General features: G+C 53.4%; 1 protein-coding gene and 1 non-coding gene across 7 annotated transcripts in view; both read right to left on the reverse strand.

Annotated features, from left to right (window-relative positions):
* The window catches only part of MPRIP (myosin phosphatase Rho interacting protein), a 146,069-nt gene that overhangs the window by 1,190 nt on the left and 121,191 nt on the right, over positions 1-23,688 (reverse strand). For 3 of the 6 annotated variants that reach the window (XM_030827812.1, XM_030827815.1, XM_030827814.1), the window contains 9 exons: positions 22,900-23,016; positions 16,356-20,162; positions 12,439-12,586; positions 11,488-11,605; positions 10,227-10,386; positions 8,849-8,968; positions 7,753-7,839; positions 6,848-7,010; positions 4,315-4,400 (listed from right to left, as the gene is read on the reverse strand). In XM_030827812.1, the coding sequence (XP_030683672.1) occupies positions 4,315-4,400; positions 6,848-7,010; positions 7,753-7,839; positions 8,849-8,968; positions 10,227-10,386; positions 11,488-11,605; positions 12,439-12,586; positions 16,356-20,162; positions 22,900-23,016 (4,806 nt within the window). Of the gene's footprint in view, positions 1-3,733; positions 3,797-4,314; positions 4,401-6,847; positions 7,011-7,752; positions 7,840-8,848; positions 8,969-10,226; positions 10,387-11,487; positions 11,606-12,438; positions 12,587-16,355; positions 20,163-22,899; positions 23,017-23,688 lie in introns of all 6 variants that reach the window. The other 3 variants (XM_030827813.1, XM_030827817.1, XM_030827816.1) reach the window with 3 other exon arrangements.
* On the reverse strand, positions 14,086-14,192 carry LOC115838521. The gene has a single exon (XR_004033536.1). It is a non-coding gene; the product is annotated as a U6 spliceosomal RNA (small nuclear RNA).

Below are 23,688 nucleotides of genomic sequence, written 5' to 3' on the forward strand. Positions count from 1 at the left end.
GTGTCCCGGGACAGGGCCTCGCTCCCACAGTGCCTCTGTAGCACCTGCTGCCCTCAGACCCATTTCTGGCATTCCCTCATCAGAAGCCTGTGTTATGGGGATTTGGGAATACGCCAACGTATCTAGTAAGATTTTCAAAACATAAAACCAATACTCTGTTCACGTGGGATCTTGCTAAAGCTTAAATCTGTATGTCCAGAGATGAATGAAATCTTACTAACTGGGGGACAGAGTATTTTCCATCTCATTCTTACACACTTTCCTCAATGATTTAATTTCTGAATAAGAAAAGGAAGAGCACTTTTCAGAGAATGACTGGAAATTAAGGGCATTCCAGTATTGACTGGAAAGTGCCGTGGCTCTTCACTTATCTCCCTCTTCATGCTAAGTGTCGCTGTCAGACTCAGCCCTGCTGACTCCCTGTGGCTTACCCTTGCCAGAGCTGGTGCAGGTACAGGCTTTACTGAGAAATCGGAAGCTGAAGGGATGGCCTCTAGCTCAGGGTCTGCCTGATTCCACCAGTTTCAACCAAACACCTGAGCAACGTGAAACTGCAGGCTGTACCCCATCTACTGGGGAGTTGCCAGCTTAGGCTCAGGCACACTCTGGGACCATCCTGGAGGCCCTGATGTGATGGACTGGGGACTGAGCATGGGCTAGTCAGCTTGAGGCTCCCTCCAAAGCTCAAGGGAAGGGGGAGCTCCACTGTCCCCCACTCCATCCAGCTCTACCCAGAACAGACCTGCCTGTTTGCTATATTCTGGAGCTGTGTGTCTGTATAAATAAATAAACAATGTGACTTTTAAATATAGGGTTCTGCTGCTAAGCATTTTAAAACTCACTGGTCCAGGCTGGGCATGGTGGCTCACGCCTGTAATCCCAGCACTTTGGGAGGCCGAGGCGGGTGGATCACAATGTCAGGAGATTGAGACCATCCTGGCCAACACAATGAAACCCCGTCTCTACTAAAAAATACAAAAAATTGGCTGGGTGTGGTGGTGGGCACCTGTAGTCCCAGCTACATGGGAGGCTGAGGCAGGAGAATGGTGTGAACCTGGGAGGCGGAGCTTGCAGTGAGCCGAGATCGCACCACTGCACTCCAGCCTGGGTGACAGAGCAAGACTCTGTCTCAAAACAAACAAACAAAACAACCTCACTGGTCCAGGTGAGCCTCACCTTAAGCAGTTGTCACAGCTTGATAATTGTGTGTCTGAGAGGGTTTCTTTGGAAGCCTGCCACAGAGAGTGGCTGGGGGAATGGGGCATCCCCCATTCTGAGCCCAGATGTACCTCAACACCCATGCCTGCTTCCAGGTGCCCTTGGGGTCCCTCCCCGCAGGGTGCAGGGTTCTCACAGCAGTCAGTCTTGCAGAGGACCTGGGTAGACATCTGGTCACCATTGAAGGGGCTGGGGCCAAGCCAGGCAGGCAGCCCTGAGCGTAAGTGCTACTCAGAGGCAGGCCCCAGAGCATGGCTGGGGGATGTCACTGTCACATCCCGGTTCCTGCTTGTTGGGGACTTTCTGTCAGGACTGTAATGAGTTTGGTCAAGCCTAAGGCCTGGGTTTGCTCCTTGCAGGCACTGTGTCAGAAGCCCCAGAATCCTGCTACAGCAGGCCCAGGGGAGGGGAGCGCCCTGACAGCCACAGCACCCAGCATGCTCGCTGCTGGCTCCTGCCCCAGTGACAAGGGCAGAGCTCAGGCTCGGGTGATGCTGGGCTTGCTACAATTCCAAGGGTGGCAAGTAAGTGAAACCCCCTACGTTATTCCCACACTGGCTGCGGGAGGCTGTTTCTCTCTCTACGTCCTCTGGATTCTCTCCTGGTGGCTGCTCAGCCCAAGGACCCCTGCACAGGTTTGGCTGCCATGCCTGGCCCTTGGGGCTCAGCCAGCTCCCTCTGGGGTTCATCTCCCCCTAGGCTGTTCTCTCCACTGAGTGCCTCCTGTAGCCCCACATACTGAGCTGACCACAGACACAGGGGCCCCTTAAGAACCCCGAGGGAAGCATTCTCTGGTCTCAATCCCAGAAAAGGCTGTGCTGCTCTTAAGCAACTTGCTGTCTTTGATTTTGTAGCAGCTGAGACTTGCGGTCCTTTTGAGTGAGGCAGGACAGAAAAACAGAACAGAACAAAAGACACAGGTCAGTGCACATCAGATGCCATTTCAAAAAACACCAATGAGAAGTACGGTTTCTGGGCAACTTCATTTCCATCTTCTTGAAGGGTTGGGTGGAGTCTTCAGATACAGTTGATGAAAAGGATGACACCCACCCACGCCTGTGCCTCCTAATGTCTCCTGGGAGCGCTAACATGGCCCCATCCTGCCCTGTTGCACCACAGACATCTAGGAAGTCCTCGTCTTTCTGCTCGGGCCAGCAGGACTGGCCCTGCACTCCAAGGATTTTTATTACGGAAACCCAGCCAAGCCAAACATCAACTTAAAAACACGTGAGGAGGAGGACCCCATCCCGGGGTTTCTCTCCATCCTTTTCAGTTTGCCCTAGGGCCCAGACAGTCTGCTCCCTCATCCCTGCTCTGGCTGGTTCCCAGCCACTGTGAGAGGCCCCCACCCACTCACTGCACAGAGTTACTGTCAGGGGCCCGTGGGTGTCGCACAGCCTCCCTGGAAGGGTCCTGTCAGTGACAGCCGGTCCCCTCCCCTGATTGTCACTTACAGGCATGGTCCAAAAGCCCAAATCACTAATAGTGAACTTCAAACTCCTTCAAGAAAAGCTCAAAGATACTAGTTACAGTTTAGCCTCAAATAAGTAGTAGAATCTTCAGCAAGAAAACCATGAACCAAAAAAGAACAAGTTTCCTTTTGCTAAACAAAACGTTATGTTTAAAGAAAAATGCCCAAGCTGTTTTCAATCAAGCGTAAACCATATTTGGGTATAGGGGACTTAGAACTGTAGAAAAATAAAACCAAACTGACTAGGCTTAAAACCTTCAGCTCTTTAACCAAGCCTCAGGCTCAAGTCCCTCGGACAGCAGGGTGCTGTGGGCGTGCCTGAGAAAGGGCCAGCATGGGGAGGAAGACTTGGTTCTTGCTTTCCTCCATGTTCTCATTCCGGAATGAATGAGATCAAGCCACTGAGCCGGCAACTACTCATTCTCTGGGTGTCTCCCACCATGGGCCCTCCCCCACCTCCTCTCTGGGATAGGGCCTTCAATGGCACCTAGTGAGAAGCTTTTATTAAAAAAAAAAAAAATACTGGTAAATATTTTGCCCCTATTGCTTGTAGTTACCACGCTCTTCTGAACCATCTTCACCAAGCTCTAGTCCTGGTTTATCCATTCCTAGAATGACCGGCCTGTTAGCCTTGACAGACAGAGGCCACTAAATGGCTCACTAGGTGGGCAAGGCCTTTGGTGACGGTAGACTTCACTTGCCAGGTGGACATCTGTAAACTCCACCTCGTGACAGAGGGCAAGACAAGTGTCCCCTGAGAGGGTGGAGTGAGTCCAGCTGTTGTGCACAGATTATCCAACATGCATGCTGATGGGTGCCTGGCTCTCTGCCTGCCCACCAGGCTAGAGGAGCGCCTCACTGCCAGGGTCATCTCTTTTAAGGGGTTAGAGTGCCAATTAACTCCCCAGAGCAGGTTAAAGAAACCTCACTTGGATTTGGTATGTGTTTGTTGGAGCAGGATGAATTGAAATAAAGTAACCATGACGCAGGCGTTTGCCATAGGGGTGTGAGCAGTGCATGCAGGTGGTGGGAGAGGCGGTTTACCTCCTGTATGGGCCGGGAAGCGGGTGCATTTCAGGTATCCCACGAGACCTGCTCAATTACGGACTGTCAGAGGAGAGAGCAGACATGAGACACACAACCAATCCCAAACACACGCGGTGCCGCTGCCGCCTCCGCCCACCCTCCTGTGCATGGCTGGTTCTGGACAGCACACTAAAGATGTGCTGCTTCCTGGCTGGTGAACAAGAGCAGGCAGCATCATCTGTCGGAGGCGGCACCAGTGTCACAACAGTGATGTGCAAGGAACAACACAGGCACAGCTGACAGCAGGCCGACACGAGTGGGGCTGGGTGAAACCTGGCCTCGAGGCAGGAGCCGATCATGCCAAGTGCTGCTCTTCACAGCCCTGGCCTGTCAGTGTCATTGCCAGGAGGTGGCTCCAAGACAGAGACAGAGCTCAAAGCCACCAGAACCAGCCCAGGAGGGTGAGCTCGGGCTGGCTGAGTGCTGGGCCCTGGGGCTTTGGCAGCTGCGGTCCATGAGAGCACCCATACTTCAATTTGGGCTCCTCTCCCCAGTGTCCCTCAAGCCCCTCCCACCAGGGGGCTGGACCCCAGACTCACCTTGGACCTGATATTTCTGAGTTGCCGGGTGACACAGGATCTGTCTTTCTTCAAGAAGTCAGGGTTGCTTTTAGATTTCATTATATCTGAGGTATATAATGAAAACAAACAGGCCTGTTACCTTTGCTTTCTAAAACCCTCTGAACCAGACTCAATCCTGAAACATTTCCCAAGCTTCCTACTGCAGCATACTTAGGACAATTCCTTAAACAACTCTAAGGGAATTCAAAGCCAATAACCATAAAACATGCTAGATCTCTTCAGACCACCACAAAACACCAGCACAATGGGAGAATGTGTATGTGGGGCCCCGCCAGGGCTTCCTGCACTGTGACTGTAGCCCAGAACAGCATTCCCTCCAAAGGGACTTGGTCCCCTCACTCTGGTGTGAGACCTCAATGCTGAGCAGACCCCTAGCCCCATTATCCATGATTCTCCACCTTCCTCCTGGTAGCACAGGGCTGTCTAAAGCAAGATGATAAGGCCAAGGCCTTCTCATTGTCCACCCACCCAGACAGCAGTCCTTTAGGCTTCTTACAAATGTCTACTTAAATACCTGTAACACAAACAGATATTGAGTCATATCACACATCCTGTGCATGTGTGGGGTTTTCTGTTTTTTGTTTTTTGTTTTTTTTTTTTTCAGACGGAGTCCTGCTCTGTCGCCAGGCTGGAGTGCAGTGGCGCAAACTCAGCTCACTGCAACCTCCGCCTCCCGGGTTCAAGCGATTCTCCTGCCTCAGCCTCCTGAGTAGCTGGGACTACAGGTGCGTGCCACCATGGCCAGCTAATTTTTGTATTTTTAGCAGAGACGGGGTTTCACCATGTTGGCCAGACTGGTCTCGAACTCCTGACCTTGTGATCCGCCCACCTCGACCTCCGAAAGTGCTGGGATTACAATAGGCGTGCACCACCACACCCAGCCCTCTATTTCTTTTAAGAGACAGATTCTTGCTGTGTTGCCCAGACTAGAATGCAGTGCCTACTCACAGGTGTGATTCCACTACAGGTCAGCATAGGTTTTTTTTTTTTTTGAGGCAGGGTATCATTCTGTCATCCAGGCTGGAGTGCAGCAGTGTAATCATGGCTCACTGCCACTTCCACCTGCTGGGCTCAAGTGATCCTCCCACCTCAGCCTCCCAAGTAGTGCTGGGACTACAGGTGCATGCCAGCGGTCCCAGCTAGTTTTTTTGTATTTTTTGTACAGACAGGGTTTTGCCATGTTGCCCAGGCTGGTCTTCAACTCTTGAGATGAAGTGATCTGCCCACCTCAGCTTCCCAAAGTGCTGGGATTACAGGTGTGAGCCACTGCGCCTGGCCAGCACAGGGGTTTTGACCTCTTTCATTTTGACCTGAGCCAGTTCACCCCTCCTTAGGCAGCCTGGTGATCCCCTACTCCCAGGAGGTCACCATATTGATGCCAAACTTAGTGTGGACACCTGATCAACTTAGCTTTGTGTGTGACTGCCTAGAACTCCTGGGCTCAAGTGATCCTCCCACCTCAGCCTCCTGGGGAGCCAGGCCTACCACCAAGCCTGACTACTCAAGGTATTTATGGAAAAATGAAGTCTTCCTCCCAGCATCTGTCAGTACATAATCACTATTCCTTGCCTGACAGAAAAAAAGTTGATTTTTTTTTGATATTAGTGAGCTAGCACATCTTTTCCTGTTTGTGCGTTTTTGTATAACAAGTCAAGATGAAGGTCACATGAAATTATGTATAATCTGGCAAGGTGCAGTGGCTCACACCTGTAATCTCAGCACTTTGGGAAGCCAAGGTGGCTGGATCGCTTGAGTCCAGGAGTTTGAGATCAGTCTGAGCAACGTGGTGAAACTCTGTCTCTACTAAAAATACAAAAATTAGCCAGGTGTTTTGTGGCACACTCCTGTAGTCCCAGTTACTGGGAAGGCTAAGGTGGGAGAATCCTTGAGCCTGGGAGGCGGAGGCTGCAGTGAAATCACGCCATTGCATTCCACCCTGGGCAACAGAGCAAGACCCAGTTTAAAAAAAAAAAAAAATTACGTATGAGCTTAAAATGCTTGATAAAATGTTAACTCTTTCATCCTCCCTGCCATCTATTTTTTACAGGGTACCTAAATGTTTTTAACCAAGAAAAAAAAGGGCCAGTCCTGTTGTTCATTCCAGAAAGCAGGGAACTCCCTCCCATTCTCCACTCTACGGCCTTTTACAGATATTACAGTCAAATCCTAGGATCAAGCAGCTGGTGAGAGCTACTTCTGCCCAGTGGTTGAGTTCTTTAGAAAAACGAGACTTGTTATTATTTCGAAAATATTATGCTGATACTATGGGTTCTCCCTAGAGCAATCAGCACAGTATCCACTGCTGCGATGGGGAGAGCAAGGCCTGTCTGGGGCAGCCGTGTGAGGCTGGTGCTCCTGCTCCACTGGGATGCCTGGGTCTACAAGCATCAATGGGATTCTTCTGCTTCAAGTCAAGCACCGGGAAACCTCTACAACCAAACCCCCATAAGCCCCCCAGCAATAACCGAGAGGGCATGACCCGAGGACGCACCATATCCGGACACCGTGGCACTGTCAGGGGACTTTTCCCCCAGCGCTTCCGTTGCAGCCTTGAGCTGCTCCTTCAACCTGCTGATGTCACAGTCAGCCTTAGCCTTCACGATGCTGAGCTCTGTGTAGATGTCTTTGTACTTGTCACTTGCATACTTCTTGTCCTTGGGAGTGAAATGACAGAGAATGGTAGTTACATCCAGGAAAGAGGAGCACACACAACATGGCCTGTCTTCCTGGGGACTGAACACGGTGGGGAGGCTTGCTGTGGGCAGGAGAGGAGGCTTGTTCACCTCTGTCTTCTAGAGGCAGACAGTGGACAGAGAGGAAAAACCACGGGGCCTGAGGACACGGGCAAAGCCATCAGGACATGGCAGGATAATCTCCAGGCCCGGTGAGTGCAGGAGGCAGTTCCGGGATTGCCCGACCAGCCTGGTGTGGCCCTGAGTGACCAGGCCCCTCCCTTGTGGGCTTCAGCCTGGAAAATCCTCTCTGTGTCTTGGATTCCCTAGGTGACTGAGTGACCACCAATGATTCTGTCGTCTCCCCTGATTCCAGGGGTCCCTGGAGGAGGCTGGTGGAAGCCAGGGGGCGGCTCAAATGGAAATCAAGCCTTGCCTCACTTCACAGGCCTTTTCTCTGGAACATTCTGCCCAAGGCACACAAAAAGCACATATACACTGAAGCTGGAGCCAGGCCAGGCAGGTTGCTCATGTCCACGTTCCCACAGCACCTACCTACCTGCAGGCTGGTCTTTTAAGAGGACTTGATTTTGGAAACCTCCTTCCTCACAAGAGTAAAATCTGCTTCAGAAGAGCCCGTGCTGAGCCCCAGCCTGAGTTCAGGAGGCGCATGTCACCTAGAGCCTGTTCCCATACCCGCCCTCCTGTGGTGCAGTGGCCTTACCCGCAGTGCCGTCTGCAGCTCATCCTTGAGGGAGCTAATCTCCTGTTTCAGGTACTGTATTTCCGATTCCTTTACCCGCAGTAAGACCTAAAATGACAGATCAGGGACCAATATTCAGGAGCAAAGAAACCTCCAGAGTCTCCACAGCAGGCTGAAGCGTGCAGAGGGCTCTTGAATCACCAGTGAGCAGGGCAGCCTCATGGTGCCCAATGCGGGGAAGCATCGTTTAAACACCACTCACAGCTTCAGCCTCACATACAGAAACAGGAAGAGGAAGGAAACGGCCGTGATTCCTCCCAGTGCCAAGGACTCCCTCCTCAGCCTGGGGTGCTGTGAGCTAGACCTGCTTGTCTCCGGGTACCAAGCCCGCAAGAATCAGGAAATGTTACCACTGACACTTGTGTCAGACTCACTCAGCCTCTCTTGCCCGCCCTTTTGGTAAAGCACTCATTTAGTACAAGACACAGGCACAGCAGACAGCGGCCCAACACCTGGACTCGGGGCAGGAGCTGATCACACCAAACACTGCTCCCTCCCAGCCTTGGCCTCTCAGTGTCACTGCCAGGAGGCGGCTCCATGACAGAGACAAATCTCAAAGCCACCAGAACCAGCCCAGCCGGGTGAGCTCTGGCTGGCTGAGTGCTGAAATTTTAGCACATTTTAGGGTGAAATTTTAATTGAATGTGGAGAAATCTAAGTGCCTTCCTAAAAGGACACCCTATACTCCAGAATCCATCATTCTAACATAAAGCGAGCCTCCCTGACTTAAGCTGCAGCAGCCACATGGCTACAGAACATGTCCTTCTGAGTGGTCAGTGTTTGTGGCATGGCAGAAATGGAGGGGAGTGGGTGGAGTGAGATGGGGTCAGGATCCCCACAGCCTCTCGAGGGCTCCACTCGGCTAGTGGCTCTCACGCCACCTGGCAGCTCACTGCTCCTCGCCGCCTCTGGGTGATTTGGATCTTTCTGGACCCTGCGACTCCTGCAGTCTCAGGTCTGTCCCTCCCACAACCCTGTAAGTCAGGGGCCATGCTGCACTCCCCTGGGGCTCCTGGGTGCAGAGCTGAGTCAGGCAGGGCCTGGCTTCTGATGGTACCTCTAGTTCATAGGCATCCTTGCCCTGTGCAAGGGGTGACCCAGTGGCCTCCCCACCGCCGTCCCCAGTCAGCAGCGTCCGCAACCGTGTGATCTCTGCAGCCAGGCGGTTGTTCAGCTCCTGGGGGACAGCAACACAACAGTGACACTCCAGAGCTGCCTGGGGCCAAGTCGCATGACACAACCCGGGAAGTCCATTTCCCTAGGTTCTTTGTGTATCTGTGGAACTGCGTAGGCAGGATCCAATCGATAACCCTTAATTCCTTTCTGTCACAATAACCAGTGTCAATCTGTTCCATGGCTGGTCCCATCTGAGCTCCTGTGGGGTAATCTTTCAGCCACAGTGGTAATGAGTGGACCCAGTCCTGCCTGAGTAGCCTCATACACAGCCCTGTGCAGCAGCCATGCCCCTTGGGAAGGCCTCAGGTGAGAATAGGACTATGTGCCCAGCCCCAGGGGGTGTTTGTGCAGGGTGGGGTCATAGAGGGCTGTTTAATTTGGTGCCCACAGAAAAGCCAATATTGAATGAATCCTGACTTGAACCTTTCAATTAGCCAGGATTTAAATGCACCCCAATTAACTAAGGAGCAAGCAAATCTTTTATTTATTTATTTTTTTTTGAGACGGAGTCTCGCTCTGTCGCCCAGGCTAGAGTGCAGTGGCGCGATCTCGGCTCACTGCAAGCTCCGCCTCCCAAGTTCACGCCATTCTCCTGCCTCAGCCTTCCCAGTAAATGGGACTATAGGTGCCCGCCACCACACCCAGCTAATTTTTTGTATTTTTAGTAGAGATGGGGTTTCACCATGTTAGCCAGGATGGTCTCAACCTCCTGACCTCGCGATCCGCCTGCGTTGGCCTCCCAAAGCGCTGGGATTATAGGCGTGAGCCACCGCACCTGGCCAGAGCAAGCAAATCTTAAGAAAAAAATCTGACAAAAATAAATGTGAGCCGTAAGCCTGACCCTGGGAAGTGTCAGCTCAATCCCTGGGGGACAGGATCCTGGAGGACTGGGATGACCCTGCCAGGCCCTGCCCAGAAACAGTGAGCCAGAGGTTCAGAGGAGCACAGAGAAGACACCAAGACACCAGAGAGTCTCAGAAAGGGTCAAAGCAAGCGTGATGTCATGTGTAAGCAGGTGGTGCACTTGGCAGTACAGCGTTGCTCTAGCTCTCCGCGGTGATGTTTCTGACAATACAGATGGCGATGCTGGGTGGCAGGGAGAAGCCTTGGGGCAGGTGACCACTCTGTGGCTCAGGGACCTTCATGCCACTTTGAGGGTGAGGCCTGGCTCCAGCTCCAGTGTGGACTCACCTGACTATGGGTCTACCTGACCTTGAGTGCCCCTGACTAACCTTGGGCTCACCTGGCTGCAGGCTCACCTGGTTGTGGGCATTGAGCTCCTGGTTCTCACGCTGGCACTGCCGCAGGGCCTGCCGCTCGGCCTCCAGCGCCTGGGCCAGGTGGGCATTCTCCAGGCACTTCTGCGAGTACTGCTCCGAGAGGACCTCCAGTTCCCGCTGCACTGACTGCAGCTCCTCCCTGGGGAAAGGGCAGCACTCACTCCTCTGCCTGCTTCAGGACAAGGCCTCTCAGAGGCCGGTGTCCCTCCTTGACACCAGACATAGCCAAGCACAGGTCAGGCCTGCACAGTCTGCTGTCTTAATCAGCCTGGGTCATACAGAGTAAGGGATCCCTTACAGAGATGGCCTCATGCCCCTCCCCGGTCCTTTCTCACAGTTTGACAGTCCTACAGCTAGCACTTCTCTGGGGATGCCAGTCAGGACGGCATCCAGTCTGCAGCCACACAGAACCCCCATTTCTAGAACTCTCTTCTGACTCAGAATGTGTTTTCAGTAAACCCACTTTTGAAGCCATCTGTGTCTGACAGCCAGGACCAGGCTCTACACAAGACTCAACAAACCAAGCTTCCTGAGGCTGTTCTGCCACCCTGGATCCAGGAGCGCCGTCCTCCTGCAGGTGAACCAGGGATGAGGGGCTTCCAGGTGAGCCACCCTGCTCTGACCAAGGTCAGCGTGAGCCTCTACAGGGTGCCGCTGACTGCTGCCAGCTCCTGAGGCAGGGACCCTGGCTTCGGCTATGCTATAAAGGCTCCTGGTAGAGCCTAAGTGCCGTGACGCTCATGGTGGCCAATCTGTGGGCTTCTGGCTGTGTCAATTCTACCAAGTGAAAAAAGTCTACAGCAGTTATTCTGGTATTGTTCTATCCTGCCTGTGCAGAGAGAATCAGCACGTGTGGTTTTAAACCGCAGTGCTAGTTCTCACTTCTGCCCTGTACGACCAAGCCCAGCTGCCTGGCTCCCGGTGGGCTAGCAGGGCAGCTGTCGAGGAACACATCTGGGCGGTTGCTGGGATAGCCCTGGACAAGAGGGGAGTTTAAGATTTCGCTTGTTACATCTCGTTCTTGGCATTTCGAGGAACAGTCTCTCTGAATAAAGGAGGCCCCACTTGGGCCATATCCTGCACTGGACAAGAGGGCATCTGAGTTGCCCTCAGCACCCAGGGGCCCCAGGCCCCAACTTCTGGAGGCTCCTGCAAAGACACAGGAAGGGCCCAGCTGTTGCCTGGTCAGCCACTCCCCAGGGGCCCTCCCAAGGGCAGATGGGCAGGCCCAGCCACTTACAGGTACTGGCGCCGCAGGGCCTCAACATCTGAGTTGACGCTGCTGATCTGGGACCGCTGGCTCTTCTCCAGCTCCCGCTCCATCTCCTCCCGGTGGGCGTTCTTCATGGCTTCGATGGCTGCAGGCAAGGACACGGCCTCAGCACCAAGGGGCCACACCCTTCCTGCTGACAGGGGTGGGGGTGGGGAGCTCCACACAATGGGGTGGCACCTGCCACTGCTGATGCTTGCTTAGTCAATCAGCAGTTGGATTTTGCATGACAGGCTGGCCCCTCATGAACCAATTCTCTGAGGTGGGTGCAGGCTGGGAGAATTCTCCACGAACTCCCTCTGGAAGGAATGCACGTTTGGCTTTTTTTTTTGGTGTTAGAAGAAAACCAAACTGATATAAATAAATGTCAATGTTAAATTCCAATATGAGTTTATAAAACAAGCAAGCTTTTGTGCTGGTGTATTTTCTTCCTTGGAACTAAATTAACAAACCACTGAGGTGGCGATTACATAAAGGGACGGCAGCACAAGGCGGAGGGGACGTGCTTGTTTAGGGCCACCTGCCAGTGAAACTACATATCCTCACGCTGACGGCAAGGGCGCTCTGGCCAGAGGTGGTCCCATGTTGACAGGTGTCTGTCAGGGGGAAAGTCACTGGCTGGACTGACACTGGTCAGTCTACTTGTTGGGACTGGAAAGTCACAGGTTGGGACAGCTCCTTGTGTGCAGCCGGCCACGACGGGGCTGTCAGGGGTCGAAGTGTGCGCTCTCAGCTTACAGGCTCTCAAAAGGGACCTAAAATTGGCCTTTGCCTCATAGTGAAGAGTCAAAGAACCCTTCAACAATGAAGTTTACATCTCAGCCAAAAGGCAATTTAAAGGCTGCCATTCCTCTGAGTTGTGTGTCTAGCTCAAAAAAAGCTGGCCACCCACTCTGCCCTCAGGGTTACCCCACTCCCCACCTGAGATGGTGGCCGCCGTCTCCTCAGCTAGGAGGCGGTCTTTCTCTTCCCGAAGTTTCTCTAGCTCCCGCTGGTGCTGCCTCTGCAGATCTTCAATCTTCTTCTGGTGCGTTTCTTCCATTGCTGCAAACCCTCGCTCACACGTGGCCTGCAAAATGCAAGAGGGACTTCATCGACTTCTTTCTTTACCTCTAAGTTGGGGGCCCTTTTTAATAAAGGAGCCAGGAATCCCACCCCGTCCAGGCCCAGCTGTGACTGGGCACTCACTGAGTGTGCTCCACCATGGGCGCCCTGAACAGGATCCCTGGGGCTGCCTGGGGATTCTCAGCAATGCCATCAGAGAATTCAGAAAAGGGTGTTACCAGTCAACTCTACCTCTTATTTCTGTGATTGTACTGTGCCCCATTTCTTCCTGGGAGAAGTTGGTATGGTGGGTGGGGAGAGGCTGCTATGAAATGGAAACCAGCCAATCCCGGACCTTCCTGCGTTGCTGCCAGGTGGGACCCACAGGAAGGAGGAGAGAGCACATGTGCAGAGGCTGGCTGTGTCTGGTCTGGAGGGACACAGTGAAAGGCCCATAAAACACAGATGAGGGACTTGTCTGCTGGAGGGAACGAAGGCCATTCCACATATAGGGAGTGGCCTGGTGGGCACTGGGCTGGGAGCCTCTCAACCCACAGTGGGTTAGTCTACTTCTGGGAGCTGGGGGTTGGGACTCTGCCACTAGCCAGCTGACAACCTCCAGCTGGTCACTTAATGCTCAGGTGTTGACTGAGGGAGTAAGATCAGGCTACAGGATCTCCTTCCTTCTAGCCTGTGTCTTCTTTCTTACTCTTTTCTTAAAGAAGGGCACCGATGACATAGCACCTCTGCTAACTCTAACAAGTACATGACAGGAGACCTGCTCTCCAAACTCTCCTGTGCCTCCCTAGAGTGACACAGGCATGCCCCAGGATGGAAGCAAGCCACAACAGGAAGCCCAGGCCTGGTTATGAGAGCTGCGCCCACTAACAAAGCAGGTGAGCGTGCTGCACAGCTGCTGGGAGGGGTGGGTGTGCAGCTATTTTGAGCATGGAGGCACACACTTTCTGTCTAAATCCTTCAAGTGGTCTGCTTCAGAGAAGGGACTAGGCCTCTCGCTCAGTTTTAAAAACTGGAAGAACGTGGCCACATTCCATTCCAAATTCAAGTGTGGGGGCTTCCCCACTCTGGGCTCACAGCCTGCACCACTTGGTTAATCTTCTTGCATGTGGATTCAAGAAAGGATACTAAGAAATCCTATCAGCATGCCTGGGCATCTTTCTCTGGGCCCACTTTTGGCGATGGCCAACTCTGAGAGCCTCAGGCAGTATTTCTAAACTCGTGGTCAGTCTGGACTTGACTGCAACCTATGTGCTCCTCTGGGTGAATGTCTCAGCTATTGCCATTATTAACTAGGCATCCCATCCCCTCTCCCAGCAGCACCACCTAGAAGCATCTGTCTCTTCCTGCCACCCTCACACCTCAGGACGGCTGCAGGAGCTCGGAGCTCTGGAGCTCCTGGTCCTCAGGCCCCAAGGTTGAGCTCTTCTTTCTCCCTCCCACTCGCTTTGGTTTGTATGTGGCTTCTCAGTTAACACATTTAATAGGTCTTTTTTAATTTAAAAAAAAAATATGGAATACTTCACGAATTTGTGTGTCATCCTTGTGGAGGGGCCATGCTAATCTTCTCTGTATCATTCCAATTTTAGTATATATGCTGCTAAAGCGAGCACAACTAGTATTAATAGGTCTTTTAAGTCTTATTTTTTTTTTCTTTGAGTCTACTTGTTGGGAAAAGTCTTATTTTAATCTGAGTGCTTTGGAATACTATGCAGATAAGAGTCAAAAATCTAACAGAAGCACTGGGACATCTTTAAAGACCCAGTTGCTTCTTTGGAGAGAAATTATATGTTAAAAAATAATTGATCTTAAAAAAAAAATGTTAATTTAAGCCAATCATTCCTGGGACCAAAAGAAGTTCCTCGATGACTGCAGTTGTGGTGTGGTGGGAGCCTGTGGATGTCAGAGGACGGCTGTTAGGCCAAGACCCTGTCCCCAGCGACCCAAGGGGAAATCTGCGTAAAGTGATGAAATCTCAAGGTGCTGTCTATTTACAAGTTCTGTATGCCTGCAGGGGTGGGTGAGAACACCACACCTGGGCTAGAAGCTCCCAGGCACAGGAAGGGACACTATGCAACGGCAGCTAAGGCAGCAGGGAATGGACAGTGTCTAAGCCCCTGGGAAGGGCCTCATCCCGACCTGCATCATCTGTTTCTCCCTCCTGGTGACACTGGCCCAGCACAATCTCTGGTCAGTTCTCAACATAAGGCAGTCCTCTCTTTTCTGATTTCTTGCTCACTGTTGGTATAATGGCACCTGCATGGGGCCTCCCCTGCACCTGGCTGGCTAACCTAAAGCAGCCTCGGTGTGGAGGGGGCTCTTATGGATGCAGACAGGAAGCAGGGCATCGCTGTGCCCAGGCCCTGCCCCCCATGGACCCTGCTGATTGTCTGGGAAGCTGCAGGGAAGGGCACTAGCAAGCATATTTGGGGTCAAAGCAAAGGTTTGCACAATTAACTTTTCAAGTTGCACCTGGACCCATCTCGGTGCTGCTCTTGGTGAACTGACCACAGTGTCATCATATACACACACTTTCAAAACATAGCTGTTGAAACCTTCTCGAAACTCTTAATGGTTTTTAAAAGGTTTTGACTGATTTGGGGAAAGCATGGTGAAAAAGAGCATCTCGGTTCTCCTGACGTGCTCGCTGACAACCACACCTGTGTGTCTGGGTGGGGCCAAGTCCGTCACAGAGGTGACGTGTGAGCTGCTGTTTCCATTCAGAGCTACAGGAGTAAGGGGCTGGGAAAAACAGGTGTCCTGCTAGACAATGGCTGTGAGGATGTGTGGGCAGGAGCACTGGCAGCCGCCTGGGAGTCAGGAGCTCACTGCACAATGGTGCTGGCTCTGTGTGTGCCCGGCTCTGCCACATGAGCGTGGGAGGCACCACCTGAACATGGCTTTTGAGGGGCCCAGTCATCCTAGTCATTTACTGGGGCAGCTTCCTGAGTGGGAGGAACATTAGGGCACAGGTGTCATGGTAAACTTTTGAGTCCAAGGAATGACGCTTGACAGCCACACATGGTGGGTGTGGCCTGCAGCTACAAAGGGTGGGGCCAGAGAGCTGGGCCTCCACTCAGCCCACTACCACCTCCAGGGCCTGGCATTTTGCCTTTGTGCTCCAGGACCTCAGGGGTGGGGGTGCAGGACAGTTCTGGGGAAAATCACTTGTAAAGGTCCTGGGGAAGGGGACAGGAGTGGCCGGAGGCTGTGCTCAGTGGGAAAGCTCTTCTCACCAGAGCACACATCAAATGCCAGCTCCAGAGAGGGACCCTCCGCCCAACTGTGCTCTCCTAGGGCAATCAGGAGGAGACTGCCCTCCAACCGGGCCCTGGCTCTCCAGAGTGTTGCTGTGAGTACAAGGCTGTCCTCAGGCAGCTGCCTCAGATTTGGGCTAGGACTGGGCCAGGCGGGATTCCGGGGGCAGGGGCAGGAAGGAGGCAAGGCTGGCAAGGGGATTGGGGGCTGCTCTCAGGAACACAGAGAGGCCGCATTAGGCAGGCAGAGAAGTGCTGGGAAGACTACGTGCTCCTCTCCCACCAAGGACCCTGGCGGCCCTCCTGCTAGCTCTCCTCCTGGTGGAGGACACTGGGGGATGCCAAACAAGAGGCTAAACCTGCGGCCCAGGCCCTGCTGAGACCACACCATGGCTAGCAAGTAGAGGGACAGCAGCATATCCCCTCAATTCTGCCTGCATGGTAGCTGAGCCAGATGTCCCCACACCCACCCCGTTATCAAGGAAGATCTGCTTTGCAAACTGAATGGGGCGTTAAGACCTTAAGGCTCTCCAAGTCCCTCTGGTACTTCTCCCGCAGTGTGGCCGCGTCGCCCTCCAGGTCCTTGTGTCCCAGCTCCTCTCGCATGACGTCCATCTGGGCCTCCAGCTCCTGGATGCGCTCCCTCAGCCCCGTCATGGAGTCAGCCTCTCCCTGGGTGGCCTGCCAGTTGGGGGCAGGGGCTGGCAGGGCCTTGGGGTGCGGCCCCTGGTGGAGGCAGAGAGTGTCCTGAAGGCACCTCAGGCTCTGTGAGTAGTGCTCCTGCAGGGTCCTCAGCTCCTCCTCGTGGATCGTCTGCAGCTCCCGGACCTTGAGCTGGAACCTGTCCTCCAGGGTCTGTATCTGCTCGCCATGATGCCTCTCCATGTCCTGCCTGTCTCTGACCGAGGCATCCAGCTGGCTCAGGACCCGGCTGCGCTCGGCCTGCAGTGTGCTCTCGGTCCTGGTCAGCTGCTCCACCACGTACCGAATCTCCTCCTCATACCTGCCCCGCAGGGTGAACATGCTCATGCTGTGCTTGCTCTCTGCATCCTCCAGACACTGCTGCTGATGGTCTAGCTGGGCGGCCTTGGCCTTGAGCTCTGCATTCTCCCTTTCAACAATGGCGATCACATCCAGGTACTCGCTCTTCTGCTTGCGGAGAAGCTCCTCGTACTCCTCCCTCAGGGCCTGGGCTACCTGTGCCTGCTCTGAGCAAGAGGGCTCCCGGGTCTGCCAGGACGCCTTGCAGAGCTGGAGCTCCTTCTCATACTCTAGCCGGATTCTGCAGGCCGCATAGCACACCTGGGCCTGAATAATGGCATCCTGAACCAGCAATGAAGAATACTGACTGAGGCCTCCCAAACAAGTGTTATACGAGAGACTCTGGGACACCTGGAGAAGCTTCTGGCAATCTCTCAGCGATTCCACAGGTGGCAGAGATGGTAAGGCTGCTGCTATCTCCTCTAAGAGGCTGGCCTTCTCCTTTAGCTGCTGGGCAAGCTCCTCCTGAATAGCAACAAAGGCCCCAGGGCTCTGGTCAGACACATGGAAGGGCTCCTGAGAGCCGTCTGAGTCTCGGCCCAGGACTTCTCCTAAGGGGCTCAGGTCCCAGGACAGCTGAACACCATCTTCATGGCCCGCTGGAAGCCTGAGGGCTTCCAAGACCTGCTGCATCACTCTCTCAAAGTCTGGGGTTTGGTAGGCTCCCAGAATTTCCCTCAGCAGGCACTTGTGCTGCCGCAGGGCCGTCTGGGTGCCCCGCAGGGTCTCCTGGATGCTCTGTAGCCTGCGGTGGAACGACTCCCTCACTGACTGTGTGGCAAAGCTGAGCTCTGCCCTGACCCATGTGGCATTGGCCAGGATGGGGGCCAGGCCCTGTGGGATGCTCTGCTGTCCGTCTCCTGAGGCACCGACTGCCTCTCCTCCCAGCGTCCCCAAGTGCTTCCTCAGAGACTCAACCTGGCTCCAGAACTCACCATCCACCAGCACCTTCCTGGCCCAGGTGTCTACGGGGGCCCCAGCAGATTCCATCAGTGGCTGTCCTGACCAAGAAATCTCGTGGAGCATTCGGGAGACATCTGATGTTGTGTTCTTCAGGGAATCTGCTATCTGGCTGATCAGTGAGGCCTCCAGAGCAATCTGGTCAGAAAGAAGCCTCACCTGCTCCTGCTCTGTCAGCTCAGACTGGGAGCACTGCTGCAGGGAGGCAGGCTTCCCATTCTCCTCGGTGCCACCTGTCTCCAGCTGTGCACGGGCCCCGCCATGGGCTGGGGCCGGCCAGTGCTGCAGGGCTTGGATGGCGCTGACGAGCGCACTCTCCACACTGGCCAGGGAGGCTGCGCGTGCGTCCTGCTCATCCTCCTGGTTGGCCCTAGGCAGAGATCTCAGTTGTTCTCGGCAATTTTCCAGGCACATCAGGGCCTGACTGTTCTTGACCTGGAAGTCCCCAAGCTCTCCAACATGCCCTTCAACCCTCCTGGCCCTCTCCTGCCTCTCCTGCTCCAGCTGGGAGGCCAGTGCGCCAACCTGGAGCAGGCTGGCGTGGAGCTGCTCACGCAGCTGGGCCTCGGTGCCCGCCCACTGGTGGTGCAGTGCGAGCAGTGCCTCACGGCTCTGACCCTGCTGGCTCTCCAGCCTCACGGTCACGTCTTTGAGCTTTTCCTCTGTGACATAGAGCTTGGTCTCCAGGGAGTGGATGATGGAGAGGTACGTGTCAGAGTCGCCAGTTGCAGGCAGTACACTGGGTGGAGGCTCTGAGGACATGCTTTCTTCCGAGGGTGACTGGTCCTGGCTGGTGTCGGAAGATGTGCTGCTGGTCCAGGTCTTCTCAGACCCTTCGGGGTGAATGTATCTTTGGCACTGGATTGTGGAGAACCGGATTCTTTGCCTTTTAACACCAGGTGCCCCCTGGTCGGGTTTGGCTGTGCCCTGCTGTTGGCCCTCCCTGTCAAGCACTTCCACTGACTTTGGGGGCACCATGCTTTCTTCCCTACTGGGGCTGCCGTCACCATACTCCTCCCCTGGAGGAGCCCCGAGGTCCTCGTCCTCATCCTCAAGCCTTGTGTGTGGGAGGCCTAGAGGTGCCCTAGTGGCTTGGACTGGTTGGCCTGGGAGCAAAGTGCCATCCCTTTCTGTCTCTTTAGGGGTACTCCGTGGCTCTTCCACGTCCTTTGGAGATTCACTTGCAAATTTCCTTAAAATCTCTTCTTTTGCCTGGAGCTTAATTTCTGTTTCCTCTAAGCTGCTCCCCAAGGCAACCATTTTAACCAAAGCCTCATTGAGGTCCTGCTCCTTCTTCTCCAGAACCTTCTCGTGTGCTTCCTTAATGCGCTCCAGCTCTTCCTCTTTCTCTCTCAGCAGAGTGTGCATGCTCTGCAGCTGGCTGGACACCCTCTGGTAGGAGTGCTCCAGGCTCTGGTTGTCGGCCTCTCTTCTCCTCAGCTTTTCCCGGAGCTCAGCTACATCCTCGTCGGACGTGGCCACGCGCTCTGTCAGCTCCTGGAACCGCTGCCTGAGGAGGTCCCGCTCGTCACAGAGGCTCTGCACATGCTCTGCGAGCCTGCGCACGCTGGCCTCTCGTGCCTCCAGCTGCTCCTCCAGCTGGTGCACCTGTTCACTGCCCTCGAAAGTGGCGCTCAGCTTCTCCTTCTGCAGGGTCTTCACCTGCTGTGCCTGACCCTGCAGCTGGTCCTCATAGGCGCTGGCCTTGTCTTCCACCTCCTTTAGGTTCTGCAGCAATGCCTGCTTCTCCTTCTCACAGCTTTCCAGCAGCAGCTCGTAGTTTCTCTGCAGCTTCTCCTCCATCAGCCGCTGGGCCTGCTCACTGGCACCCAGTTGCTGGCTGAGGTCGGCAATGCGCTCCTGCAGCCTCTGGACCTCCTTTTGCCGGTCCTGCTGCAGCGCCTGCTGTGTCTCCAGGCCCCGTAGCTCCTGCGTCTTCTCCAGCAGCAGGGCCTCGGCACTCTTGAGCTTCTGCTCGCTAGCCCTCAGCTGGCTGCTCAGCGCCGCCTCGCTGTGTTGCCGCTCCTCCAGCTGCTCGCGGACCCGGCCCTGCTCCCGCTTCAGGTCGCCCTTGAGCTTGGCCAGTGCCTGCTCCTTGATGGCTAGCTCGGCGGCCGCATTGCTGAGCCGTGCCTGGAGGCTCCGGATCTCAGCCTCATGGTGCCGGATCGTGTCCTTGGCCTCCCCATAGCTACGCTTCAGGGTCTGAATCTGGTGTGTAATCAGCTCCTGGCGCTGGCACTGGGCTTCAAGCTCACTTTGAAGGTCTTGGTTGACTCTGTGGAGCCTCTGCCAGGCACCCGATGGGGAGGCGGCCACTTCAGTCTTAAAAAAACCGATTAAATACTGGTTAGTAACACTCGGGCCTCCCAGTTCTGAGTGTCACACCTCTGGCCAGGAACAACCACAGAAAGCTCCTTGATGGCTTTGGCTTTTATCCTTTGCACAACTTTATATTTTTTTCCCATTAAAAAATCCAACAAATTATCTTTTTTTTTTTTTTTTTAGTAAGTAGCCGCTTCCAGGTAAACAGAAAACATGGACAATAACATCAGAAAACAGCTTTAACCAAACAGCTTCTAGGAGAAATAAACCAAACAAAACTGAATAATGGAACACACTGAGAAGCAAAACAGACTAAAGGACAAGAGAGCGCCAGGAAGAGGGACAGGCGGGAGGAGCAGAGCACCTGCAGCTGTTTGTTTCACAAAACAAAAAGTACGCAGTCTTGACAACAAATCCTAAACAAGCGCAGTACGCAAGGTGTAGGTAAATGATGCCACTTCCTTCTAAGACAGGAGAAGGAAGGAAGGTAACACTCGGGAGATGTCAGCAAGGTGACATCCAAACATTTTCCTGTGGAAAGTGTAGTCAGTCCTCTAGAGTAACAGGAAGAACTAATCTCTACCTGTAAGAAGACAAAACGAGGGGGGAACGGGAACCATGGAATAAAATACAATAATCAACAAAACAAACAAACCTTTGTGGAGTTCAGAATAAGAAAAAGTGAAGCATGCAAAAACAGAACACAATGTAAATGAAACAAAACTCCCCACACTGAAAGGCATGCAGAAACAGAACTCATTAATATAGGGAAAAACAACACAAACAAGAGTGAGCTGAGCCCAGCCTAAGAATCTGGCCTGCCTGTGGCTCCCTCTCGGTCTGCTGGCCGGGGAAGCCACAGATGTGACACTCAGTTATGTTAAGTTCAAGTTACACTTCACGCTCAGTGTCCAAACCATGCAAGCTCCTCCCAACAGTTAGTGTAGCACCCACCCCAGTAGCTGGCTCCTGACCCTTAACCCCACAGACCCCCTGCTCATTCTGAGTCGTGATTAAAAGCATTTCCAAAGCATAAAGGGTGGTGAAAAGTCACAGGCTATTAGACTTAGGGAAAAGGTATTAAAGACCAGCTTTGCCCTGTGCTGACCAACAGGGGCTTCAGTGTAGGCTCATGCAATTATGCAAGTTAGACAAAGAGGCAGGTTCCTAGGTTAGCAATGTGCAAAGTCCGCTGCTTAGTACAAGTTGAGTATCCAAAATACTTGGGACAAGAACTGTTTCGGATTTTAAAATATTTGCATTCTACTTACTGGTTGAGCATCCCCAATCCAAAAATCCAAAATCTGAAATGCTCCAGTGAGCATTTCCTTTGAGCATAATGTCAGCGTTCAGTTTTGGATTTTGGAGCATTTCAGATTTTCGAATTTGGGATGCTGAACTTGTATCTCTACTACCTGATTTGAAGTCAGTTCTTGTAGGATGAGGCCCAATCAAGAATTAAAAAGATGCTCCTCAAACCTGGAGGGCAAACGCAAATGACCTTGGCAGGGAGGCCCACAGTCACCAGGTCTGAACTGGGCATGGCAATGACTATGGCAGAAGAGGCTGGAGAGGAGAGTCTAGGGCACGTCGGGCAGAAAGAAAGAGAAGGCCCAGGGAGCACATAGGAGAAGAAACAGCAGAGAGTCTGCAAACAGGCAGACTATGGTCAGAGGCCAGCTGAGTGCCCCTGTTCCATCTGTTGCCTGGGACGACTCGGACCAAGGTCAGCGCACTGCGGTCTGGAAATGTAGACACTCAATACATGACAGAGACTCGGGGTCTAAGAGCCAGAAGGGCCCTCAGGGATCACTGGGTCTAAGTCCACACAGGCAGCAGGCTGCCGCTGTACAGGAAGGGACACGTGCACTTGCTTTGGGGGTCAGTAGCAGGGCCAAGTCTTGAACCTAGGACCTTGATTCTAATGTTATACCCTCAGCCTTTGCCAAGAACTTAGGCTCCCTGTTCTGGTACCCCACTTCACTTCTCCTGCAGTATTTATATACCAATCTTCCTATCACAATCTCCTCTACCACTCAATGGGGACAGGAGTATATCTGTTTTATGCCCGATACCTGGCACAGGGCCTGGCACGCTGCAGGAAAAGTCAGCAGACACAGGCACACCCTTGGGCCAGGCTAGCTCCAGCCTTGTGACACCCCTATATCAGGGCTCTGTGGTACAGGATCTCAGTGGAGGTATCCCGGGTTTGGGCTAGTAGTGGTAAGAGCCCCAGGTCTGCCTGCAGGTGTGGTATAGACACAGATGGGAATGGGGTCCAGTACTAGCTTTGCCACTGACTTGCTGTTGGTTGCAAGCAGGCACTGGACTTGCTGTGTGATTCAATGTCTTCAATCTGTACAACAGGTCCAATATTACTATAGTGAAAACTATGAGAAATCACATGCAAATGTATGGTATTTATAATAAATGTGTATTGGCTACTTTCAGAGTCAAAGGGAAATGTCACCAAAATGATTTTATTACCAAAAAAAGTCCTTAGATATAGAGGTTTCAGGGAGATTCCCCAAAATGTCATACCAGGAGGGAAAAACAAACAGACCCCCCCAAGCACATTGAGTGTCCAGCCCTGTGGCAGAAGAGCCCAGGGGCGTGAGCTCCCAGGAGGAAGCCCTTGCTCAGCCAAGTTTTGCACACTCCTAGCCTGCCTGAGCATGAACCCTTCACACTGAAGCTCCTGAGCACACCATGGGCCACAGCAGCCCCTCCACCCTACCTGCAGCACATAGCCCTCACGGGCGCTCTGCTCCCGGCCCAGGGCCACCCTCAGCTGGTCCTGCAGGAGCCGGTTCTGCTCCAGAAGGTCTGAGGCCTCCTTCTGGCTCTGCTCCAGCTGTTGGCAAAAAGACACACACGTTTATGCAAAATGACAATGATAAAGCAGCTGCAAAGCACATACTCCTTCACAGGTCTTCCATGTGGCCCAAGAGTTTTGGAGTCTCCACATTTCAGCAGATGTGCTGATATGGCCTTTACCAGCAGTATTTGGAAGTGAAGGTTCCAATGCAAGCCATCAGTAACAATGGCAGACTCGGTACCTTCTGGGGACCAAGGGACTACCTTGTCCTTCCCTATCCAGGCAGCCCTGGATGCCCACATACTTCCCACACCTGCTCAAGGTTCCAACGTGCACGCCCTATATAGGTGCCAAGGCCCATATAGGATATTCATCTCTGAGAAGGGGAATGTGTCCACTGGGGAACAAGGGTTTTGCATCTGGAGGAAGACCACCCCATGGGGTCCTTTGGGTGTCCACGGCTGGTCACACAGGCCAGGCTAGGCCCTACAGGGACCACTGTGAGTGGTGGCCCGAAGCAGGCCTCACTCCAGGGCCCACTATGGTCTCAACTGAAACCACTCCATTTGACCAGCTTTACATGATGGATTCCACAAAGTTCTGTTTGCAAAAAGGGTTCCCGTAGTTCCCTTAAACAAGGTGTGGATAACCATGAGTAAGCTATTTTACACTCTTCTTGCTTTCAACAGCTTCAGCTACTCATTCATC

The sequence above is a fragment of the Nomascus leucogenys genome, chromosome 14, assembly GCF_006542625.1.
Source record: "Nomascus leucogenys isolate Asia chromosome 14, Asia_NLE_v1, whole genome shotgun sequence".
Classification (NCBI taxonomy): Eukaryota; Metazoa; Chordata; class Mammalia; order Primates; family Hylobatidae; genus Nomascus; species Nomascus leucogenys.